We start from the raw sequence: 20,928 nt of genomic DNA, 5'->3' as shown, positions 1-20,928 counted from the left end.
CTGGGCTGCCCCTGGGTCTGAGATGGGGCCCCTGTGTTGGGCTCCCATAGAACCCGCTATGACTTACTGAATGTCAGTCTCCCACGAGGCCAGGTGCACCCGAGGCTTCCACAAAGGCCCCTTGTTTCTGCGGCCTGAGATCTATGGGTGTGAGAGGTGACTGTCAAGCAGAAGCCTTCAGCGGAAGCCCTCGCTTGTCTGCACAAGGTGGCTCTTTGCCAAGCAGAATTACTGAACTTCCTGAGACCTGAGGTTCTGGGAGGCCTTGTCAAAGCCCTCTGCACAGCAGAGCACCTGCCCTAGTAACACTACATACCACACCAGGATAAACGCCTGCTAAATTGCATAGCCAGGATCCTGGGCTTGGGATCCTGTTCTACTGTCGAGTTCCAAGTGGCCTGGACTAGCACTTGAAATGAACAGGTGCCCGTACCTAAGTCCCTTAGCGCCCCCCTCCCCCGATGACTCTTGGGAAAGGGTCCGGCAAGTGAATGAGCCTGTTGTCCTGACTTTGTGGTGTTTGGGGTTTTTCTGGGCAGCTGACTCAGGGCATGTGATCAGAGCTGCCTGGAGTCTTGAGGCTTTCTACCATATTGTATTGTATTTCTCACATCCCTAAGGGCAAGCATTGTCCTCTCGCTGTAGGAACCTATGGAGTGAGAGGGGCCTGGGCCCTGTGGAAACTAACTCAGGTGTTCCCAATGACTAAAGACATCGTAGAGCCACTGACTGGACCCTTTCTGCAACCCTGTTCCAGAGCAGCTTGGCCTGGAGGGCTTTGACCACAGCTGCCCATTCTACCCACACTGCCCCACTTCTATGGGCACAGTGTTCCCCTCACTCTCAGGAGAGAAACCCAGGCTGTCCCTTCCCCTCCTCAGCAACAAAACAGGCAGGCTCAGCATGCATGACAGTTTATTGGCTTTACTTCACATAATTTTTCTTCGTTGGTCAGGGAATGAAAGATGCGGGGGTGACAGGTCAGAGTCAAAGGCACTTTGAATGTTAGACTGGGTGAAACGAGGTTGTCTGGAAGTGACAAGTCCATTTCAAAGGCTTACGAAGTCTGTGCCCAGGAAATCTGGCCTCATTCGGCTACCACCTTCCCGTGCAGGCACCACAGGGCCAGGCCTTCTGCTGTCCTGCCGTCCCCCAACATCTTCAGGACCTGGCTGCCACAGTGAGTCACAAAAGTCACACACACATACACCCACACAAATGTGACACAAGTAACGGGAGAGGGTGTGCTTGTAGCTTTAGGTAACAACTCCACACTGCGGTGTGACTCCTCTGGTCCGAAGACCACTGGACCGAGGACTAACATGAATAACTGGCTCTGTGAGCCTGACCTGACTTCGAAACCCTCCGGGACAGTGTTTGCTCTCGGAGAGTCTCTGTGTACCAGAGTGATGGAAGAGGAAGTGGTGGTCTGAACAGCTGGAGCCTAGGGACTGCTCAGATCTCTGTGGTCAGAGGGAGTTTGAATCTTCTCAGACCTCGAGCCAAGGACAGAGACAGTCCGTGAGAGGAAACAGGATGCTGGCTCCCAGGAGGGCTGCCCCCAAGGCCAAGGCCACGGGCTCCTCGGGCCTCTACTTCTACCGCTTCTTCTTTGTCTCCTTCTTCGGCCTCTTATTGATGGAAGGTACGGCAGCCTTGGGCTTCTTCGGCACCTCTGCACTTCTGGGCTCGGACTGCTCGGCCTCCTGTGTGGTGATTTTTAAAAAGACAGAGTCATATTTAGAGAAATCCACCTTGACCAACGGGATTCTGTCAACTGATGCATGGCACAGAAACACAAGGGAAGGATTATTACCCAGACTAGATTCTGAACGTGCACAGCACCAGGTGGCATCCGGGCTCCTTTACCTCCCAGTTCAGTGGTCTATGGGCCCCTCAGTCCCATGTCTCATGTATAAGCTGCGAACAGTGACAGACACCTGGGGGAGGTGAAGTCACAGGAGCACCAGCAGGGTTGGTGGCACCCAGTGGCCGTCAGGATGCCTCATGGGAAGAAGCATTAGTGAGGGTCGGCTGTGGGGAGGCTGCTATGGCTGACTGATACTCCTGGAGATTGCTCTCCTCCCCCTAGTCAGCCACAGAACTTGGGCTGGGGGTGGCGAGAAGCTGGCAGGTGGGCTACCACTACACTGTGTTCTGCAGCGTCTGGAAGGATACCCCGGGGAGGGCAGAGGCAGCCTCGGGCCAGAACCCCAGATTCTCAGCAACTGGGACAGTTCCATTCTGTTTCATACCCTGTGATGATGCCCTTGTAAGATTTGGCTGAAACAAACGTTTTGCTGCTGAAAAGAAAAAAATAAGTTCAAAGTCACAGATCTAGGTCTGGCTCTCACTGTGCAGACAAAGAAAGTGAGCCCCAGGAAGGGGCAGGTCTGCCCCGGGCTACTGCGCTTGTACCAGAGCAGAATCAGGAATGCTCCTGTCTGGTGTTCTTGTATCTCCTTTGGTGATAACAAGCCTGTGTGGTAGCCCAAAGGACCCCAGAAGCAGGTTAGCTGAGGGAATGACAGCCACGGCCTGGGCTTGGTCTGCAAGCTGTACTTGGTATGCAGTGTTTATTCTCAAAAATCCAGGCCAGGTGGGGATTGGGTGGGGGGTGTGGCATGGCGGCTCGGCAGGTGAGGGTACAGCAGTGATCTGGGTTTCATCTCCAGGTCCCACACAGTTCAAAGACAGAACTGACTCCTAAAACTGTGTTGTCCTCTGACCTCCAAAAATGTACCGTGGCATGTATCCCCCGCCACCCCCGCAAAACAAACCAACAAACAAGTAAATGTGATAAAAATAATCCATGCCAGGCTGGTGAGCTGGCTCCGTGAGGAAAAGCACTTGGCATGCAGTTCAAGTTCAAGGCCCTCCATGAAGGTGAAAGGAACTAACTCTGCAACTGTCCTCTTGACTTCCACACACACACTTGGCATCTGTGCACCTACACTCTCTCTCTCACTCTCACTCTCTCTCTCTCTCTCTCTCTCTCTCTCTCTCTCTCTCTCTCTCTCTCTCACACACACACACACACACACACACACACACACACACACACACACCATGCACAAAAACACACAACTGGATGACTTCCCATGAAATCTGGACTCCTAGCTTCTCTTGGATACTTTATACACACAGTGACGGTAGCTCCGTGTCCCCTTGTGGTGGCAATGGCTCAAGAGCACTGTCCTTGTATTCACAGACCACACCCTAAGGTGCCAGCACACCCCAGGGTACAAGGTCTCACTGTGTAGCCCTGGCTGGTCTGGAATTCAATATGGGGAAAGTTGCTGTTTGTGTGTTTTACCCCCTTGGACTATTTTTTTAATTTGTGAGATTTATTAATTTTATTATGTGTTTTGTGTGTATGTATGTCTATACACACACGTGTGCTTGGTGCCCCCGGAGGTCAGAAAAGATTGTTGGATCTCCTGGAACTGGAGCTACAGATGGCTGTGAGCCACCATGTGAGCGCTGGGAATGGAACCCAGGTCCTTTGAAGAGAAGCAAGTGCTCTTACTGCTGAGATATCGCTCCAGCCCCCAGCCTCCTTGATCTTAAGTTGAAACAGAAAAAGTAAAAAGCAGACTAAGGCTCCATCCTTGCTCTGGAAGACAAAGAGGATCCTCTTGAATGAAATAGGTGCAGTAAAGAAACCAAAATAGCCACTACATGTGGAAAAGGGAAGGTTTACTCCAAACCGCCAAGGCTGTCTGTCTCTCAGTGATCTCCTCGGACCAGACATCTACTTGCTGCAGAGGTGCTTAGCGTGTATTCATGGGTGTTCCCCGTGGGGTGCTGCAGAAGGTCAGTACACCCAGCCTCCGGAGGGAGCCTCATTTCCTGGCAAGAAGGCCAAGGCTCTGACCCTGGGAACTTGCAGGCAAGGTACAGGGAAGCACAGGGGGCAGCGACAGTGTGATCGGGTCCTCAGGTCCTACAGGGGTAGTTTCCACTCTAGGCTGACAGGAGTGACTCAACAAGTGAGTGATTTCATTTCTCTTCAGATGTGTGCGCCTAGGGAAAGCCAGGGAGGAGCGGACTATAGACCCGACAGCCTCACCTTGAAGACTGGGGGCACCGCCCCATCTGAAGTGACTGAGGGAAAAAAGAAGCCTCCATTGCCAGGAGTTTCCGGACCTGTGGATACAATTCCATCGATAATGGAGTGTCGAGAGAACAGCTCACCAGGCCAGAAAACTGCTGCTCCCATCAGGCCCAGGTCATGGAATCTGTGCAGAGGCAAGGGAGAGGCACTGAACGCGCACTCCGCCCTGTGCGGCTCGATGCGGCTGTGCGCCTGTAAATCGGGACAGTGTCACTCAACACTCATTCTTCCCGCCTGGGAACTGTCTCACCTGACCTGCCAGGAGCTCTCCTCTTTCTATGGCTCAGCTAAGACTATGACTAAGGCTGCACAGAACAGGGACCAGGTCAGCCTCACACTGGAGCTCTGGCCCTTCCCTGAGGCATGGAGGCGAGCAAGGCAGTGGCCCGAGAAGAGGACAAGACACCAGATGAAATGGGGTGGGGTGGGGGTGGGGAAGCTGTCCACAAGGGCTCAACTGCGCCAAAGACACGGCATCTCAGATGCGTGGCAGGCAAGTAGAACTGTGACAGGAAAATCAGTCTGGGAGGGGTGGCTGGGAGACAGCTGAGCTAGTAAAGCACTTGGTGTCCAAGTGTAAGGACCTGAGTTCAGATCCTGGTAACCATGTAAAAAGTGGGGTGTGGCAGCACACAGCTAGTATCTTAGCATTAGAGAGGCAGAGACCAGATGCCTGGGGCTTGAGTATACACACACACACACACACACACACACACACACACACCAGCCCCAGAAGCTCATTCTAGAAACTCTTTGGCAGGACTTTACAGGTCCTTCCCATTGGTTAGTCTGGCACACACTTGCAGCCTGGTGCTTGTGGGAGCATGATGATGCCCTCACCCTGCTCACCACACAGCACTCTCAGGAACAGATCATTAAGTAAAGCACACCTGCCCCCCAAGCCAACTACAAGCTCCTCCCAAGCTGCAACCACATGGCAGCAGAACCAGAGCTGGCTGTTAGTCTGTCCCTGGATGCCAGGACTGGGCACGTGCTTGTTCAAGTTAACTATCCAGTTATGATGGCCCTGATGGGTGTGGAAACTCAAGGCCCTCTACAGAACTTTGCACAGAGCTCTGGCTCTCCAGGCCATTCTCCCAGAGCTCAGGGAAGGGTTTTCAGGTCTCCAAACACCGCAGGCTTCAGGCTGGAAGTGGCATCTCCGTGGGCAGCACACTAAATGCCACCACACTCACTATCTATTCTGGTAAGTTGCCCAGGAGAGCACGTGGTCAAGTAGAGCCGCCAGGGAATTTATGAAGTGAACACAGCAGAGAAATGGCTCTGGGCTGTAAATCCTGGACGGCGGGGATGCTGATAGCAACTATCCTCCCCACACACCACAGGGCCTGAGGAGGAAGTCAGTACCCCTGGGAAAGGCAGGCTCTGGAGACAGATGGCTCCAAAGACTCTCAGCGTCTAAGTCTGCTACGCCTCGCTATCCTCTGTGGGGAAGCTATCTGCTGAGTCTTCACTAACACCACAGACCTGGACAGACACACAAGCCAGCAGAGATGCCTACCCTCTAGGTGCCGGCAGCTAGCTGGCTGCTGAGATGACCGCTCAGCCAGCATCTAAACCATGAACTCCCGGGGAGCTAGCTACCAGATGCACTCTTACTACCCACTACATGAGTCACGCAACAATGCAAATACCCACTCACGTAGGGCCAACTGGATCGACATTCTGTGCAGAAGCTGATCCAATAGGCCTGGGAGGCAAGCTCAGGCCAGATGAGGCAGAGGAGCAGCCACCCACACTTCCTCATACTCCTTCTCTTCTCCTGCCTTTGCTCTTTCTTTTTTTCTCTTTTTTTTCTTCCTTCTTTTCTTTCTTTTGTTTGTTTTTCAAGACAGGGTTTCTCTGTGTAGCTCTGGCTGTCCTGGAACTTGCTCTGTAGCCCAGGCTGGCCTCGAACTCACAGAGATCCACCTGCCTCTGCCTCCTGAGTGCTGGAATTAAAAGTATGAGCCACCGGGGCTGGAGAGATGGCTCAGAGGTTAAGAGCACTGTTTGTTCTTCCAAAGGTCCTGAGTTCAATTCCCAGCAACCACATGGTGGCTCACAACCATCTGTAATGAGATCTGGTGCCCTCTTCTAGCCTGCAGGGATATGTGCAGACAGAACACGGTATACATAATAAATAAATAAATTAAAAAAAAAAAAAAAAGTATGAGCCACCACCTTCCAGCTTTCTTTTCTTTCCTTTCCTTTCCTTTAAGACAGGGTCTCGCCGGGTGTTGGTGGCACATGCCTTTAATCCCAGCACTTGGGAGGCAGAGGCAGGTGGACTTCTGTGAGTTCGAGGCCAGAATGGTCTACAAAGTAAGTTCCAGGAAAGGCGCAAAACTACACAGAGAAACCCTGTTTTGAAAAACCAAACAAACAAAAAAAAAAAAAAAAAAAAAAAAAAAAAGACAGGGTCTCATTATGGAGCCTTGGCTGGTCTGGAATTTGCCATGTAGATCAGGCTAGCCTCGAACTCACAGTATGCACTCCTCTTCCTTGAGGGTGCAGGGATTAAAGGTGTGCACAAGCATGCCTGCCTCACTACCCTTGGTTGCTGCCTCTCACCTAGGAAAGCCTACCCAGTGAGGCCCAAAGTCAGCTCTGCCGGAACCTCGTTGAGGAGGGCTGCCTGGGCTTGGCAGAGCTGACTGCCAGAGCTGCAAGGCGAGCCTGCTTGCCTCTAGTTTCGGAGGTAGTAGATTTTACGTAAGCTCCCCAGGACTCCACTTTTTGCAGGAATAGGCCTCCCCTCTTCGCACTTTGCAGCTCCCACCCACGGACCACTGCTGTCCCCAGCGGACCAGCCATACAGTTCCTTCTCGAGGCCTTTGAACTTGACCAAGCAGGAAGGCAGCCTCCATGGGATGCTGCAGCTGAAGGAGAGAGAGCCTGGGAGCTGTCATCTCACCACAGGGTCAGGGAGCCCTATTGAGGGCCATGAAGACGAGAGAGCCAGAGGGGGAGGCAGAGGGCACCTTAGGAGTCCTGGGTTCCCAGCCAAGCAGCAACTACATCTCAGTCTCTCTACAGTACATAGAAACTTCAAGCAGCGTAGGTAGCTGGGGTCAAGTTCAGGCCTTTCTGGAATCTTAGTTTCCCTGCAGAGCCCAGCAACTTCTTAGGTTTCAAGTGAGCATGTTAAGTCAAAGCAAGTTCAAGGCCAGTCAGGGCTACAGGAGTAGACCCAGTTTCAAGACCGTGACTCCCACACACAGAGAGAACTAGAAGAGATCTAGCCTCTGCTCCCTGAGTGCTGTGACCAAAGGCGTGTACCACTATGTACAGCCTAAATCTTATTAACGTTATTTACTATGGGTGTGTAGATGTGTGGGTATACTGTGGCGCTCGGGGAAACTTTACGGAGTCAGTTCTCTTCTCTTCTGCCACCGAGTGGGTTCTGGGACTGAAGAAGTCGTCAGGCTTGGGGCCTTTGTCCCTGAGCCGTGTCACCAGGCCCCAGGATCCTTTTTACCATTCCCCCCATACAACCACACTTGGCCTGAGAGACAAGTGTATTTGCTGTCTTGTCTGTGGACCTGCTATCTCACAGTTTAGAATCCAGCCTACAAGAAAATACTTGGGTTGTGTGGCCTTGGCCTTAGGGGCAAATAAATGTTTTCTCAGGTCTCAGCTTAATGAGGTGTCAATGAGAAAGCCTTCCATCTGGCTTAGAATTCAAGAGACTTGGCTTATGTTGGCCAATGGGCTCTTGTTCTCCTCTGAAAAGGCAGGGGGTGGGGTGGGAAGCATTTATGTGTTCTTTTTTTTCTTCTCTGATTAGCCCCAAAGAGCTGTCAAATAATCTGCTAAGTACTGAAGCACTGAAGTCATACACCAGTTGCAAGAAATCAGCTTACTGGAACAAGAGGAAAGACATTCTTTTGCTTTTCAAAGGCTTTCCCATCATCTGAAGCCAAAAATATTATCTTCTGACCCAAAAAGCTACTAATAAACCTTGTTTCCACATGCCAACCAAGAGGACAGTTTTGCCCTAAGCAGACCAGCACAGAGCAGCATTGTCCTCTGGTCCTTACCCCACTTCTGCCCTCTGCCGCCTCCCTTGCATCCTCTGCAGCCAAGCAAGCCCTTCCCTGCTGCCCTCAGGCCATAAGGAGGCTCTACAAGCTGTCCCTACTTTCCCAGGCTCCCTTCCTCCCTAACCTCCCTTGTCCTCTACTTAAAGCCCCCTTCTTCCCCTTAGGAATGTTAGGAGTGGGGGGGGGGGAGGCTGTCTCACGGCAACATACAGAAGAAAGTTGTAGCAGAATCCCTAGTCCCAGGGGCCATGTGCTGGCCTAAGGCAGTAAGTGGGTTCATAGCACTTTATCATCATCATCATCACCATCATCATCATCATCACCACCACCACCACCACCACCACCACCACCACCACCACCACCACCACCACCGCTCCTGAACCAATGAAAAGATTTTGGTTGGTTTTGTTTAAAAATTTTTTTTAAGATGTATTTTTTTCTTAATATTTTCATTGATTATTTGGGAATTTCACATAATACACCTGGATCACTCTTACTTCCCAGGTCCACCCCCTACTCTTGTGGCCTCCCCCTCCCCCCAAAAAAAGAAATTGAAAAAAAAGAAAGTCCAGTTTGCGTTGTTGATATAGTTACTGGAGCACTCACAAAGAAAAGTGAGTCCTTCCCCTCCCCCACCAGTAGCTAGCTATTGTCGAGAGCTCACTTCAGCATCCCTGTCACAATCTCTAAGAGTTCTCTTCAATGGCTTCCTGTCTGGGTTGTTACTTTTTTGGGGAATGGGGGTTGTCATAGAAACCTTCCATGTCTCTCTTTCTCAACTGTGAGTCTGCAGTCATTGATGCCACTGCAGAAGCTTTCTTGTCCTTTATACTTACCAGGAGCATGGATCATGGACTTCCACATGGTGACATCATGGACCACAGATATCTACCTGGCCCCCAGTGTCAGCATGTACCATGGACCTCAGCATGGTCTCCGGTGGCAGACTGGCCCACGGACATCAACATGACTTCAGGTGGCAGCCCTGACCACGGACATCTGTGTGGCCTTTGCTAGTAACACAGGCTACGGACATCAACACAGCCTCCAGCTGTAGCAGGTCCATGGCCCCTGGTGGCAGCCTGGACCACAGACATCTCCATGACCTTCAGTGGTAACACTGGCCATGAACACAACAGGACCACGGCCTCAGATATGGTGGTAGCATGGACCACAGACATCAATCAACATGGCCTCCAGCGGTAGCTCAGGCCTCAGACATTAACATGGTTCGGCCTCTCTCCTCTGAGTATGCACTGCTTTATTCCACCATCTTCCCACCTCTATCAAAAACTCATTCTTTGCAGTGGCATTGGAAACTGCAGCACATCACTCTGTGTGTGTGTGCGCACATACACACATTTGCCCATATAGCCCTACATGCAAATACTCATTGCCATGAGTCACAGGACTGGCTCGAGGCCTCTGGTCTCTGAAGCACCACAAATACTGGACCATTTTCAAGACTTCTTCAATCACAGTCATGCTTTGGGTTTTCATTTTTGGTGGTGATGATGTGCTCCCAGATCTAGTTCTGCAGCACCAGCTCCTCCTCGAGGTCCAGAAGCTTGCAGATGCAGTAGGAGTTAGGGTTGACTGACTTAATCTGGGCCTGGATAGCTGCAGAGTTGGTCAGGCCACCAGGCTCTTCAGGTGCATCTATTTTATTTATTTATTTTTTTAGTTTTTCAAGATAGGGTTTCTTTGTGTAGCCTTGGCTATTCTAGAACTAGCTTTGTAGACTTGGCCTTGAACTCATAGAGATCTGTCTGCCTCTGCCTCCCGAGTGCTGGAATTTATGTCGTGCACCACCACCCGGCTTAAAGATGTATTTATTTTATCTTATGTGTATGAGTGATTTGTTTCCTTGCCTGTATATATACGATGTACCTACAGAGATGGGACGTCAGGCCAGAAGAGGTTTTGGGATCCCCTGGAACTGGAGTTACAGATGATTGTGAACCACCACATGAGTGCGGAGAACCAAACCCAGGTCCTCTGTAAGAGCAACAAATGCTCTTAACAGCTAAGCCATCTCTCCAACTTTAGTCTTTTGTTGTTTAAGATTTATTTGGTTTGTATTTATGTGTATGTGTGTTTACGTGGGTGCCTGCAGAGTCCAGAAGAGGGTGTTGGATCCTCTGGAGCCAGAGTTACAAGTGTTGTGAGCTGCCACTGTGGATGCTGGGAAGCAGGCTTAGGTGCTCTGTGAGAGCAGGAGGCACTCCTGACTGAGCTCTCTCTCCAGGCCCCTGGCAAGCTGTATTCATTTTTTTTTTTTTAAGGTAAAAAGGGCAAATATAGTGGTACACCCTTTTAATCCCAGCACTTGGGAGACAGAGGTGAACAGATCTCTGTGAGTTTGAGGACAGTCTGGTCTACATAGAGAGTTCCAGTCCAGCTAAAACTGGGGCCAATGGGATGACTCAGCAGGTAAAAGGACTTGCCACCAAACCTGTTGACCCGAGTTTGATCCCTGGAATCCACAGGGCAGAAAGAACTGACCCATGCAAGTTGTCCTCTGATTCCACACATGTACACACGCATTCACAAAGATTGCTAAAATAGTCCTGCATGGCAGCCCTTGGGAAACTGAGGCAGGAAGGCTATTATTCTAAGTTTTGGGCCAGCCTGGGCTACAATGTGAAATCTTGTTTCAGTAAAACAAAGCTAATACAGTAAACTTCGGGTAGAAAGGTAGCTCCCCTGTGTTCCCTCCCTCTAAACTACAAAAAATAAAAAAATAAATAATTTTAAAAATTGCTGCAATGTATTTGTATTTTAAAAGATGGAGATAAATTAAGTCTTCCTGCTTGTTGGGGGAGTTAAGAGGCATATACTTAAAAAAATTTTTTCTGCCCGTTTTTTAGGAGGCATGTATTAAAATTTTTAAATTACATCTATTGATTTACTATGGGGGAGGGGCACAGTGAACATGTGTGAAGGTCAGAGAGAAACTTTCATTTGATTTGGGGGAGACTTACTTCTGAGCCCTTAGTTAGCTCCTTGCCTCAAAGGCCCTTAACCTGCTGTGGTCCTTCCCTGCAAGCCTTGGGACTGAGGAGGCTCACTTCAAAGGTTAATTAAGAACAATGAGCGGAACATGGCTTCCCCTCCTGGCTCTCCAAATAAAACAATGGTCATCACCTCCCTCCCTGGAGACTCAGCAGCTTCGGCAGCAGCAATCAGAGACAGTCAAAGTTTGTTACTATTAGACCCAACGGCATGCCCTGTCTGAGGACTGGGGCCAGGGATTGTTTTTAAAGTATGATGTGACTATGGGTGGAAAGTCCAATGGTGACATCCACAAACCACAAGAACACATGACAGACAAAACCACCGGAGGCCACGAGCCTGTCTGTGCTGGAGCCCCTCAACCTCTGCCCTTTGTCTTGTTTGTGTATGTGTGCATGAGTCTGTGCTCATGGTGTATGTGGTACATGCATCATGTGTACGTACAGAGACTAAAGGAAGACATCAAACCTGGGGCCTGCTACTTTTCAGCTAGGTTGGTGGCCAACAAGCCCTAGTGCTCTGCCTGTCTCACCTACCCCAGTGCTGGGGTCACATGCACTTAGCCATGTGGATGCTAAGGACCCAAACTTAGGTCCTTCCTCATGCTGCACAGCCAGCCCTTTATCCACTGAGCCATTTCCATATCCTCTGCTTCAGACAGTGTCTATGCAGCTCAGAATGGTCCTGGATTTACTGTGTAGCTGCCTTAGTTGGGTTTCTATTGCTCTGAAGAGACACCATGACCACAGCAACTCTGGTTGTTTGTTTGTTTGTTTTGTGGTGGGTTTTTTTTTTTTTGTTTGTTTGTTTTTTGTTTTTTTGAGAAAGGGTTTCTCCCTGTAGTTTTGGTGCCTGTCCTGGATCTCACTCTGTAGACCAGGCTGGCCTGGAATTCACAGAGATCTACCTGGCTCTGCCTCTCGAGTGCTGGGATTAAAGGTGTGCGCCACCGCCACCTAGCCACAGCAACTCTTGTAAGGAAAACATTTAATTGAGGTGGTGGCTCACAGTTCCAGGGTTCAGTCCATCATCATCATGATGGGGAGCACGGCAGCGTGCAGGCAGACATGGTGCTGGAGCTGAGAGTGCTACATCTTACAGGCAACAGGAAGTCGACTGAGACACTGGGTGGTATCCTGAGCATAGAAAACCTCAAAGCCCACCCCCACAGTGACACACTCCCTCCAACAAGGCCATACCTGTTCCAACAAAGCCATACCTCCCAATAGTGCCACTGCCTATGAGATTATGGGGCCAATTACATTCAAACTACCACAGTAGCCTAAGCTAGCCCCAAACTCACAAGTGCTGGGACTACAGGTGTGTGCTGCAGGGCCTCTTACCCTCTCCTCATCTCCCTTCAGGATCTTGTTGGGGAGACTTCATCCTCTCACATGGCTTCAATGTCATCTTCCACATGCCCTAATGTCAGTCTACTGTTTGCCCATAGCCTTCTCCTCCTGCAGACACGCAAACCCACCTGCTGACTTGGGACAGACAGACCACCCAGATGCCTTAAAGGCACCTTTAAAAAATATATATATATGTAATTTACTTTTATTTTATGTGCATTGGCATTTGCCTGTATGTATGTCTATGTGAGAGTATTAGAAGCCCTGGAACTGGACTTACAGACAGTTGTGAGCTGCCATGTGGGTGCTGGGAATTGAGCCCTGGGTCCTCTGGAAGCATAGTCAGTGCTCTTAACCACTCAGCCATCTCTCCAGCCCCTTAAGGGCACTTTTTAAAAACTTAAAACCTGGCATGCTCCCTCCCCTGGCCCTATGTCACACCTGTTCCCTTGACTTGGCTCCCCGCTGCGCCATCACCCTCTCCACGACATCAGCAGGAGCTTCAGAACACAGCAAGCCCCAAGACGTACAGTCTCCAGAACGTACTGTGCATTGTTAAAAAAGTCTGGTGTAGTGGCACATACCTTTAATGCCAGCACTTAGGAAACAGAGGCAGGTGGGTCTCTGTGAGTGTGAGGCCAGCCTGGTCTACATACAGTGAGTTCCAGCCAGCCAGGGCTGTATAGTGAGACTTTCAGGTGGGGGGAAATCCAGGAAGAAAAATAAAAAGAAGGTGCAAAACTATGTTTATGACTATGTGCTGGCTTAGTACCTCAGAGGAAGGACTATAATTACATCTACATATACATTACCACACACAAGCAGTTGTTTGGTTTTAAAAAACAACAATGAATCAAAATGATAAAGATGAATCATAGTAATAAAAATGGCTTCCTATGGGAGGAAGAGGGGACTGGTAGGGGCATAATGAGATTAAAGGAAACTTCTATGAATGTACCTTATTATAGAGTTTGGAAATGTTGTATATAAATGTTTCATAAGATTTCAAAAACAAATTAAACTAAAAAGAAAAGTTCCTAGAAATTAAAAACAAGTTGTAGCAAATGTGCCCAATGTCTTCCAGAGTGGAGCGACACAGAGAGCGGGCTGAGAGCACTGTGTCCCCTGCCTCTCCCCCAGGGACACAACCTGAGGCCCCCCTGCATCTCCCTGTAAGAACACAACCTGACCCCACACACACACACACACCCCGCATCTCCCTCGGGAACACAACCTAAGGGCCCCCCCCATCTCCCTGCAGGAACACAACCTGAGCCCCCCCATCTTCCTGCAGGAACACAACCTGAGTCCCCCTCCCCCCCCATCTCCCTGCAGGAACACAACCTGAGCCCCCCCATCTTCCTGCAGGAACACAACCTGAGCCCCCCCATCTTCCTGCAGGAACACAACCTGAGCCCCCCTCCCCCCTGCATCTCCCTCAGGAACACAACCTGAGGCCAAAACAAACCCTCACATTTCCGCCTGAGTCCTGAGTCCCAGGTTAGTAGTGGGAATCAGACACTGTAGGTAGGCAGAATAAAGTAAGGTAAAACACAATGGTGTCTCTCCAGAATCTGCTGGCACCGCTGGCCCCTACTGGCACTGGGCACTGGCCCCTCTAACAACTCCCCTCACTCCCACAGTTCCCAAGAGTGCACTTTGTCTAACCAGTCAAGCAATCTGCTTATGCTGGACACCTGCTTTTCTGGAAGTCTGGAACTTGGGTATACAGTAGTAAGCCAGTGCTTATGTGACCCCAGTAAAAAGCCTTGTGGGCCAGGGCTATAGCTCATGTGACCAGTTATGTGACTCCAGTAAAAAGCCTTGTGGGCCGGGGCTACAGCTCATGGGTAGAACACTTGCTTCTCAGTACGTGACACCCTAGATCCAATGCCCAATACTGTCACAGAAACAGAAAACTGTTAGCTTTCAGTGGCTGTGTTTACAGACAGGGGATGCTGCTCCTCTGGGAGAGTGCTTGCCTAGTATGCAGGAGGCCCTGGGTTTAGTCCCAACACCCCATAAACCAGGTGTGGCAGTGCATATCTGAAATCACATTACTAGGGATCCAGAGGCAGAAAGGTCAGGAATGTAAGGCCAACCTCTGCTACATGAGACTGTCTCAAACAAAAACGTCCCAAACTCACCGCACGCACGCACGCACGCACGCACGCACGCACGCATGCATGCGCTGCACACAGTCTCTACGGAGTTCCTGGCTGGACAATGCTTCATGACCTAGCGACTCCTTGCGGCTCCAGTGGGGGCATTTTTGGACTTGGGTCAGTTTCCCTCCCTCCAGCTTTATCCCATGCCTTTTCTATGTCCTGTCACTGTGGTTACCACAGCTGTGAGGCCTCCAAGTTCATCACTGACCCTAAGTTGGCCTTGGTGACCTCCAACAGCAGGACAGAACAAATTAGTCATTTTGTTAATCTTTCTAGGGAATAAGACTGCCAGCATAAACCAAAGATACACGCTTAAAGCTGGCAAGATGGTTCAGTGGGTAAAGGCACTTGCAGCCAAGCTTGACAACCTAAGTTCAATCCCAGGGACCCTCACAGTGGAAGGAAAAACCCAACTCCTGAAGGTTGTTTGTTCTCTGACCTCTATGCACACACTGGCACACGCACACACTCACACATATACACACACAATAAATAAATGTAAAAAAAAAGTCTTAAGATACAATTGTACCTCACAAGGAAAAACACCAGCGTCTTCAGTTTGAATTCTAAACACCAGTGTGAATTCCAGTTCTTTGTCCACCGAGACAGGGTCTCACTGCGTGCAAACAGGCCTACAGTGCTGTGGGATGTTCTGTATGTCACATGTGTTGCTGATAATAAAACACTGATTGGCCATTGGCTAGGCAGGAAGTATGGGCGGGACAAGGAGGAAAATAAAGCTGGGAAGTGGAAGGCTGAGTCAGAGAGACACTGCCAGCCACCATGATGAGAAACAGCTTGTGAAGATACCGGTAAGCCACGAGCCATGTGGCAAGGTATAGATTAATGGAAATGGATTAATTTAAGCTGTAAGAACAGTTAGCAAGAAGCCTGCCACGGCCATACAGTTTGTAACCAATATAAATCTCTGTGTTTACTTGGTTGGGTCTGAGGGCTGTGGGACTGGCAGGTGAGAGAGATTTGTCCTGACTGTGGGCCAGGCAGGAAAACTCAAGCTACAAATGGCGTCCAACGTGGTGGCAAGAGTTTCCACCTAAAACCTGAGAAAAAAGATTCTAAAACGGAGCTAAAAACAGCTTCCTAATTGTCTCTCTCAAATGAGCAGCAGCTGCCGGTTTGAGCTACTGGTGGGTTTCTGGTGTGTGTGCTTGACCTGCAGTATGGCAGAAATGAGGCCTCTGCAAGTGGCACATTAAGCTGCATGGTGGATTTAGCCTTTGCTGGTACAAAACAAAAAAAGAGGTTTCTGGACTACACGCTGCTTGGATAAAAGCATAGACCCACGATAGCTCCCAGAGCTGGTGGTAAATGTAGCCATGTTGGGAAGCTGAGGTGGGCGGAGCCAGCAGCCACAGCTGCTGCAGTTTAAGGCAATAGATTCACAATAAGACAGATTCAGATGTAATAGTTTACAATGTGTGTAAAAGATACGTAGGCTTGAAAGAGACAAAAAAGGTGATATATAGAGTTATAGAAACAAATACATAGTTTTAAAAAATAAAGTCTTTAAAGAGACAGTAAAGTTAATATAAAAAATAAGCCACGTGAAGATGAATATTACACAGAGAATCTGGATTGTGTTGTCTTTGGGATTTTTTACTGCAGAAAAACATTTGATTGTAAAAGCTGTTGAGTTATGCCAAAATGTATATTTTAAAGATACCTTGACTTCAAAATTTGGATATAAGGATATGTTGCTTTGGAAAAGAGTCTCTTTTGTTTCCACAGAAAGCCAGAGGCTATGGATTTGTTCAAGATTAAGATACATCAGGTTTGACCAGCCAAGAACCCCTGAAAGGTCTCCGATGACACCATGGCCCAGATGATCCAACATCCAGAACGATTTGAAGGCAACTGACTCAGATGATACACCCTCATGGACTATTCCATAATCCTAAAATTTTGTTTGTATCCCCATAAGATACAGCGCCCCCCTCCAGCAGGAAGTAGTAAGAGAAGCTACGCCCAAATTCTCAAATTATATGTAATTTTACTTTAAGGTTAAAACCTTCCTTTTTGAAAAAAAAAAAAAAAATAGGGGAAGTGCTGTGGGATGTTCTGTATGTCACATGTGTTGCTGATAATAAAACACTGATTGGCCATTGGCTAGGCAGGAAGTATGGGCAGGACAAGGAGGAGAATAAAGTTGGGAAGTGGAAGGCTGAGTCAGAGACACTGCCAGCCACCACGATGAGAAACAGCTTGTGAAGATGCCGGTAAGCCACGAGCCATGTGGCAAGGTATAGATTAATGGAAATGGATTAATTTAAGCTGTAAGAACAGTTAGCAAGAAGCCTGCCACGGCCATACAGTTTGTAACCAATATAAGTCTCTGTGTTTACTTGGTTGGGTCTGAGGGCTGTGGGACTGGCAGGTGAGAGAGATTTGCTCTGACTGTGGGCCAGGCAGGAAAACTCTAGCTACACTACAGTCTACTAGAGCCTAGCCTGCCCTCCAAGTTACAGCAGCCACTTGCTTTAGCTTCAGGTGCTGTAATTAGAGGTGTGAGCCACGGTACCTGGTGCAAGTGCTTTCCCGAAAAACTCAGCGTGGCTGGGTGTGCTGGCACACCCTGGGCTCACACCACAGCGCACGTACGGCTGAGGTGGGAGAAGAGTGGGTTCAAGGGCAGACTGGGTGTGCTGGCACACCCTGGGCTCACACCACAGCGCACGTACGGCTGAGGAGGGAGAAGAGTGGGTTCAAGGGCAGACTGGGTGTGCTGGCACACCCTGGGCTCACACCACAGCGCATGTACGGCTGAGGAGGGAGAAGAGTGGGTTCAAGGATGGACTGGACTTCAAGGCAAGACCCTGTCTCAAGTAACAAAACAAAGAAACAAAAACCAGGACAGTGGGAAGGCTCATGGCATAAAGGTTACCTGCTACCAAGACTGCCAAGCGGAGTTCTATCCCTGGAACCCACATGGTGGGAAAAGAGAACCAACTCCCAAATGTTCTTTGACCTCCACACGAGCGCCCTCTCTCTCTCTCTCTCTCTCTCTCTCTCTCTCTCTCTCTCTCTCTCTCTCTCTCTCTCTCTCTCTCTCTCACACACACACACACACACACACACTCACAACAAATACATATATAAATGTAATTTAGAAATTAAAAACAGGGACTAGAGAGATGGCTCAGTAGCTAAGAGTACTTGTTGCTACTGCAGAGGACCTGGGTTCAATTCCCAGGACAGTCCATTGTGAACTGCCAGGGGATCCAATAGGCATGCACATATACATATACATATACATATACATATATGCAGACGAAATATTCATACATATAAAGTAAAACCAAAAAAAAAATTAAAAAAAAAACCTAGTCAAAACATCAAATAGAGGGCTGGTGTCTTAGTTAGAATTTTTATTGGTGTGAAGAGACACCATGACCATGGCAACTCTTACAAAGAAAACATTTAATTGTCGGGGGTGGGGCTTGCTTATAGTTCAGAGGTTCAGTCCATTATCATCATGGCAGGGAGCATGGCAGCATGCAGGTAGACATGGTGCTGGAGGAGTAGCTGAGAGTCCTACATCTTTCAGGCAACAGGAAGTCAACTGAGAGTCACACTGAGGGAAGCTTGAGCAAGAGACCTCAAAGCCCATTTTCTTTCAAACCACCACAGCAATGAGATAGCTCAGTGGATAAGAGTACTCAGTGTTCTTCCAAGAGGCCCTGGGTTCAGTTCCCAGCATCCACAACTCCCTGAACTGCAGCTGGCAATACAGAGGGGAATAATGAGTCTCAGCAGTGACCAGCAGTGGATGCTGCAGCCATTTAGGACAAAGAGTTCAGACTCAGGGAAGATCATCTGAACTTATGATGATCTCCCAATGCACAGGAGCCAGACATCATGATCCTGCTGACACCAACCACAACTGTAAAAACTGCGGGTCCAAAGCACCAGTTATGACAGGTACACCAAATAATAGAATGAATAGCCTTAGGTGCCTATATGGAACTTCCTGTGGGAACAGTGGTCACATAAAGAAGCAATCAGCCAAATCCTGGAATGTGTAAGTCACAGATGATAAAAACTTGCTTTCTCCAACAAATCAATGTCAGAAGAAAATGGGGGTGTTGTACGAGAGTGGGTGGAAGAAGGGTGTCGCAGAATAAAGACATTCATAGAGTAAGAGTCAAACCCAAAGCCAAGGTGATCATGTCACCCTCTGGGCCCTGCCCACACCTCTGGCTGCACCTCTCCGCCAGTCCCCTGGGTTCCAGCCACAGTCATCTCTGAGGTCCTGGACTAACCCAGTGCTTCAGTGCTCGGGCTCCCTGCAGCACCTCCCCTGCCCTGGAACGCTATCCTCCCACCCTTCCCACTTCGCCTGGTAGCAGCCTGCTCACCCTGTCTCAGCAGCAGGGACAGCCCAGTATGATTGGGTCCCTGCTCCTAGTTACTCACTCATATTCTACCTTGTGCTTCTCATGGAAGCAAAAAAATTTTTTTTTCATTTTTTTTCTGAGATAGGATTTCTTTGTGTAGCTCTGGCTGTCCTGGAACTCACTCTGTAGACCAGGCTGGCCTCAAACTCACAGAGATCTGCCTGCCTCTGCCTTCTGAGTGCTGAAATTAAAGGTGTGTGCTACCACTGCCAGGCTCATGAAAGCAAATTTATTGCTTTTCTTTCCCAACTTTGGGAGACAGGATCTTACTATACAGCCCAGGCTGGCCTTGAATTCACAACCCTCTTGCTTTGCTCTCTTAAGTGCTGGGACTATAGGCATGCATCAGTAAGAACTGCTTTATATCTGTATCCCTCCCAAAGACAAGAAGCTCTTTGAAGGCAGAGGTCACGTTTTTTAGCAGTCTGACATGCAGCAGGAGCTAATACAAGTCTTACCAGAAGCCAAGGGTGATGGCTCACACCTGTAGTCTCAGGAGGCTGAGGCAGAGAGGCTGCCTCAAGCCTAAAGCCAGCTAGACTCTGTCTCAAAATAAAATAAAAAGCCTAATAGAAATCTACCATTCAGGACTCACAGAGATACTGAGTTTGGGACCAACCCTAGGTTATACAGTAAGACGCTGCCTCAAAAAATAAGTCAATATAAAAAAGACCTGAATGCTGGGTAGCAGTGGCACACGCCTTTAATCCAAGCACTCAGGAGGCAGAACCGGGCGAATCTCTGTGAGTTCGAGGCCAGCTTGGTCTACAAAGCGAGATCCAAGACCAAAACTACACAGAGAAACCTTGTCTCGTAAAACCAAAAAAAAAAAAAAAAAAAAAGACCTCAACAACTGAAGGGCTGATCACCTGGTCCCATCCATCAGGTAGGAATCCAGGGACCATGCTAACTTGATAAGGGCCAGCACAGTCCCTGCTGCTCTTGGTTGTGGTGATAACTGCTGGGACAAGAACCTAGCCTGCCATTCAGAAAGCTGAGATCCCAGGGAAGGACTCACCGCCTCATGGGACTTGGGAATAGGCACGATGATGGCCAAGACACAGATGAGCTGAAAGATGGCTCCCAGGAAGAGCCCATACCGCAGTAGGTTCTCCAGAAAGGTGGGCTCTGGCACCTCAGGAGGCGAGAAGTCCAAGTCAGAGGCCATGGTACAAGTCACCACTGCCAGGAGCCTCTTGAGAGTCGTCCTTCTCCAGAACGAAATTCTAAGTGAAAAGAATGAATGTCAGTGTCTTAGTTCGGGTTTCTATTGCTGTGAAGAGACACCATAACCACGGCAACTTTATAAAAGAAAACATTCAACTGTGGTGGCTTGCTTACAGTTCAGAGGTTCAGTCCATTACTGTCATGGCGGGAAGCAAGGCAGCATGCAGGCAGACATGGTGCTGGAGAAGGAGCTGAGAGTTCTACATCTAGACTCATAGGCAACTGGAAGTGGTCTGAGACACTGGGCAGTATCTTGAACATATATGAGACCCCAAAGCCTGACTCCACAGTGATACACTTCTTCCAACAAGACCATACCTACTCCAACAAGGCCACACCTCCTAATAGTGCCACTCCCTTTGGGGGCCATTTTCTTTCAAACTACCACAGCCAGGTTTCTTTTTCTTTCTTTCGTTTTTTTTCTTCCCCCCCCCCCCCCCCAAGATAGAGTTTTCTGTGTAACAGCTCTGGCTGTCCTGGAACTCACTATGTAGACCAGCCTGGCCTCAAACTCACAGAGATCCATCTGCCTCTGCCTCCAAAGTGCTGGAATTGAAGGTGTGCGCCACCACCCAGCCTGGTTGCTGT

General features: G+C 49.2%; 1 protein-coding gene across 1 annotated transcript; it reads right to left on the bottom strand.

Moving 5' to 3' along the window:
- Positions 1 to 898: 898 nt before the first annotated feature.
- Manbal (mannosidase beta like) lies at positions 899 to 20,360 on the bottom strand. Its single transcript, XM_059261800.1, has 2 exons — positions 20,132 to 20,360; positions 899 to 1,706 (listed from the first exon to the last, which is right to left on the bottom strand). Exons 1-2 carry the CDS (start codon positions 20,279 to 20,281, stop codon positions 1,599 to 1,601), a joined length of 258 nt encoding a protein of 85 aa, XP_059117783.1. The 5' UTR covers positions 20,282 to 20,360; the 3' UTR covers positions 899 to 1,598.
- Positions 20,361 to 20,928: the final 568 nt, after the last annotated feature.

Source organism: Peromyscus eremicus, chromosome 4 (genome assembly GCF_949786415.1).
Source record: "Peromyscus eremicus chromosome 4, PerEre_H2_v1, whole genome shotgun sequence".
NCBI classification, from domain to species: domain Eukaryota; kingdom Metazoa; phylum Chordata; class Mammalia; order Rodentia; family Cricetidae; genus Peromyscus; species Peromyscus eremicus.
This window is presented reverse-complemented; position numbering and strand designations above follow the sequence as displayed.